This window comes from Pteropus alecto, unplaced genomic scaffold (genome assembly GCF_000325575.1).
Source record: "Pteropus alecto unplaced genomic scaffold, ASM32557v1 scaffold48, whole genome shotgun sequence".
Lineage (NCBI taxonomy): Eukaryota > Metazoa > Chordata > Mammalia > Chiroptera > Pteropodidae > Pteropus > Pteropus alecto.
Genome location: NW_006442110.1, coordinates 1,478,334 through 1,482,281, shown reverse-complemented (window position 1 = coordinate 1,482,281; position 3,948 = coordinate 1,478,334). Strand labels below are relative to the sequence as shown.

The window sequence follows — 3,948 nt, the reverse complement described above, 5'->3', positions numbered from 1 at the left end:
TGAGATCCGCCTTACCCAGCCACGAGGGTCCGCAGGAGCTATTCTGGGCGCCGCGTGACTTGCTCCGGTGCCAAGGTTCAGGCAAGCTTTCCGGTGAAGGAGCAACTAACTGTCAGGGGCTTCTTCTCACCCTCGAGCGCTGGTACCTCTATGCCTGATGCTGTCAGCCCAACCCCCAGGTCCTCTTCAGGCAAGCTTTCCGGTGAAGGAGCAACTAACTGTCAGGGGCTTCTTCTCACCCTCGAGCGCTGGTACCTCTATGCCTGATGCTGTCAGCCCAACCCCCAGGTCCTCAACCCCCACTACCTCCCCGGCCCCGGCCCCTCACCCCTCTGGTGGCTGCTCCAGCGAGGCTCAGCAGCCCGGCTCTCCAGCAGCAGGTCGGCCGTGCTGTGCGCAGGGAACAGCTCCAGCAACCTCGCCAGGTCTCCGGTGTACAGGGCGTTCTGCAGGGCCATGTCACGGCACAGCAGCGGCTGTGGGGGCCCCCAGACCTGACCGGCAGGGACCGAGGGGAAGCACCCCAGACGGTGTCCCCAGGGGGAAGGGGAGCTCCTTCTCACAGGCATGGCTCTTTTCTGGGAGACAGAGCCAAAGAAGCAGGACTCAGGGCAATGCCGGCAGGTGGGCGCTGGGCCCTGGCCAGGCGGGGCCCAGTGCGGGAGGGGCGGGGAGCCAAGCCGTAAATAGCCCAGACTGTTCTAGCTGTCAGTCCTGGGAATGAGGCCTCTGGCTGGCAGTGGGGACGAGGGAGGAGCCTGGAGACGCAGGGAGGATGGGGCCCTTCAACCCCGAGCTTCACCCCAAGCTGTCTACCGCAGGGTTGAAGGGACCACCTTGCTGATCACACCCACTACAGCTTCACAGGTAAACGGAAGGAAGCGGAGCCCAGAGGTGGCAGGTGATTGGCCCCAGGCGAGACAACTTGTTGCAGGACAGGGCCTAGGAGGCGGGTGGGGCGGGGCTCCGGAGCCGCCATTTCTTAGTCCCTGTCGTCTAGCATGTCCTCCACCAAGAGGTGTCCTGCAGCCTGGGCTTCGATCCCAGGGGAGGGCAGGTGGGTGCTCAGAATTTTTCCTGTCCTCCCAGATGTCACCAATTAGCCTTGCACCTTCACAGGGAGTTCACAGTAGTAACAATCCGGTGTACAGGGCGCAAATACACCCTCCGTGTAACAAATACACCCTCCGTGACGTATGCCCTCCAGGAGTTCTTAGGAAGACAGACTACCCAGGGGAATTAGGGGGTCTGTCTCCACAGGAAGCAACAGAGCCCCCCGCCCATCCCGGGACCAAACCCCCACACCCATCCGACTGCCGATCCCCATGACCCCGGATGACCCCTGGATCTCCCATGGCCTCTGTACCTGCCATAGTAGAGGGGGTCTCAGCTGGGGGGTGAGGAAGAGGAAGAGGCTCGGCCCACTCAGGCACATCAGGATAATGAGACGGCTTCATTTGAGGAGATAAAATGAAAAAGGAAGGGGAGGAAAAAAGCTCAAACCCAGGCCCCCGGCTCGGCTCAGCCACCGCTGCCCACCGTAAGCTCTAGGCTCGCTCCCGCCCCTGTGGTCCCACCGCACCTGGCTCTCGGTGCCTCTGTGACCTGTGGGACGTACCTCGACCTTCAGTCACACACTCTTGGCATCGTTTCTTCTGGGAGAGCCCCAGGGCTCCCGGCTCTCAGTGGCGTGGTCGTCCTCACTCCCAGAGTTTCCCGACCCCGAGTCCCCAGCTCTTCCTTCTCCACAGGGGGGACCCACAGATGGGCTTCCCGCCACAGACGTGTCTGTCTCCCCACTCTTTCTCCTCGGTACCCCGCCAGCCCCCTGACTCCCCAGACAGGAATAATCCAACTCCAGAGCAGAAGGAACCTTGGAGATCAGCTGGGTCCACCTCTCCCCACTTTTCAGGGGAGGACAGTGAGGGCCAGAGACAGGAAGGAACTACGCAGACCACATGGGGCGTCAGGGCCGGGCGGGGCTAGACTCGTTTTTCACGCTTTCTCTACTTACCGAGACCTTCCTTCGCCCTCTCTCCTCTCTCCCTCGTTCCTTCTAGTCCTATTTATTTTCCTCCCCTACATACCTCGAGGAGGAAAGGGAGTGGGGGAGGAGCCAGGACAGGAGAGTGACAGGAGATGAAACACGGTATGGTCAGAGGTCAGAGGTCAGGGATCGGGGATCAGAGGGCCAGGAGGGGGTGGGGTGAGAGGGGGAGGCTGGGCACCGGGCAGGGGACACAGAAAAGGGGCAGAAGCACAGAGATGGACAAAGAGAGCTGGTCCCTGAGCCACCTGAGCGTTTATGCCTCCGCCCCCTGGTCCCTTCGCCCAGTGCCACGGGGCACTGTCCGCGTCCACCGCTACTGTTGGGCACCCAGGCTCGGCCATCACTTCCGTTTTTTCTTCTCCTTCGCCAGCTTGGCCTCCTCGGCATCCTGGTCCTTGCTAAGCTTCATCATCTTCTTGCCCATCGGGGTCTTGAAGTACCAGTCCTGGGTGAGAGGAGGAGGAGGAGGGTAAATGCACTGGATCTGGGCCTCGGCCCCGCCTCCCGGCCTCGCCCCCTCCGCGGTTATGGATTCTCCTCCCAGGTCAGCGTCTCGCTAGAACCAAGGTTTCTATAGTCCCCCCAGCTGCTCCCGGCCACAGCGTCAGCCACTGCGAGGCAAGCCCTCCTCCCCGCCCTGCGGCCCTGTGTCCTGAGCTCCCACAGCCATCGCGCCACCCTGAGGCTGGCCGCCGACTCAGAGAGGGCAGCCGAGGGAGTGGCAGCTGGTGCCAGAACCAAGCTTGGGCCCCTAATACACAGGTGGCATTTTCAGGCTCCCACCTCAAGGAAACGAGGTGAGCCGGTCCCGCCCATATGTCCTTCCCTATGACTTCTCGTCCCCGCTCCAGGCTGAACCCCATGGGGGAGCAGAGAGAGGGGTCCAAGGCGTGCTGTGCGCCTGGGGCTTTGGACGGCCGACACCCTGCCCTCCCCTATGCCCACCCGGCCTCACCTTCAAGGCCTCCTCCTCCTCTCTGTACACCGGCTCCAGCTTCGCCAGGTGACCCAGGAACTCTGAGGCCACCAGGGGCCGCTTGGACAACTGCAGGAGCCGCCGCTCAGTCAGCACTGATTGGATGGCTTGCACAATGTGGCCGGGTGTGTAGCCATCGGACACCTTGGCCAGGGCGCTGATGTCCAGGCTCTGGGCCGCCTGGCTTACCTGGGCCTCTAGCATATGCTTCCAGAGCACTGCAGGGGGTGACACAGGGCGGGGAGAGGCCGTGGGCACTTCTGCTGGGGTCTGGAACAAACTGTGCTTCTGGAGGGTGAGCATCTCTACGGCCAACAGCACCTCTCCTCCCAGGAAGGCAGGGATCGTTGCCCCCTCGACACGAGGAACCGGGCCAGGACCCAGGCTACCAGGCCGTGGAGGTGCTGCTCAGACTGGCAGTGGGGGTGGGAAGAAGGGCGGGAGGCTATGGCAGGGGTGGTCCCCGGACCCCTTTTCTGGCAGGTGCCCGTATCCCAGGGCCTCACCATAGCGAGAAGCATAATCGGGCCTCGGCATGAGGAGGATGCGCTCGTAGGTCCGGCACAGCCCCTTCATCTCGGCCAGCTGAGGCCGGTCGGTGGTCCCTATGAGCATCACGCGGTCTCCGGGACTGAGCAGTCGCAGGGCCTTGGTGAGGTCCTTCTTTATTCGCTTTGGGTCCATCTGCTCTGCGGACGGAGAGGTGGTGGGGTCGGGACACGGCGACCTATCTATCACGTGGGCTTCTGAGTTCTCAGGGCCCCTGCTCGGCCTCACATGGACTCCGAGAGGCAGATCGGGGTGGCTGTCAGTCCTGCTTCAAGGGTAAGGAGATAAGGAAGGAGGAGAACAGGGGACTTGCCCAAGGTCTGGAGTGGCGTGCCTCGGGCGCATGACACCTGCCCGTTCTCCCTCACCTCCT

General features: G+C 62.7%; 1 protein-coding gene across 1 annotated transcript in view; it reads right to left on the bottom strand.

Moving 5' to 3' along the window:
• Nucleotides 1–2,390: 2,390 nt before the first annotated feature.
• IQCA1L (IQ motif containing with AAA domain 1 like) overlaps nucleotides 2,391–3,948 on the bottom strand; it is a 13,802-nt gene continuing 12,244 nt past the window's right edge. Inside the window, exons 17-19 of the mRNA XM_015596156.2 lie at nucleotides 3,533–3,715; nucleotides 3,006–3,244; nucleotides 2,391–2,495 (exon numbers count right to left, since the gene is read on the bottom strand). Coding sequence (XP_015451642.1) covers nucleotides 2,391–2,495; nucleotides 3,006–3,244; nucleotides 3,533–3,715 — 527 coding nt within the window. The remainder of the gene's footprint in view (nucleotides 2,496–3,005; nucleotides 3,245–3,532; nucleotides 3,716–3,948) is intronic.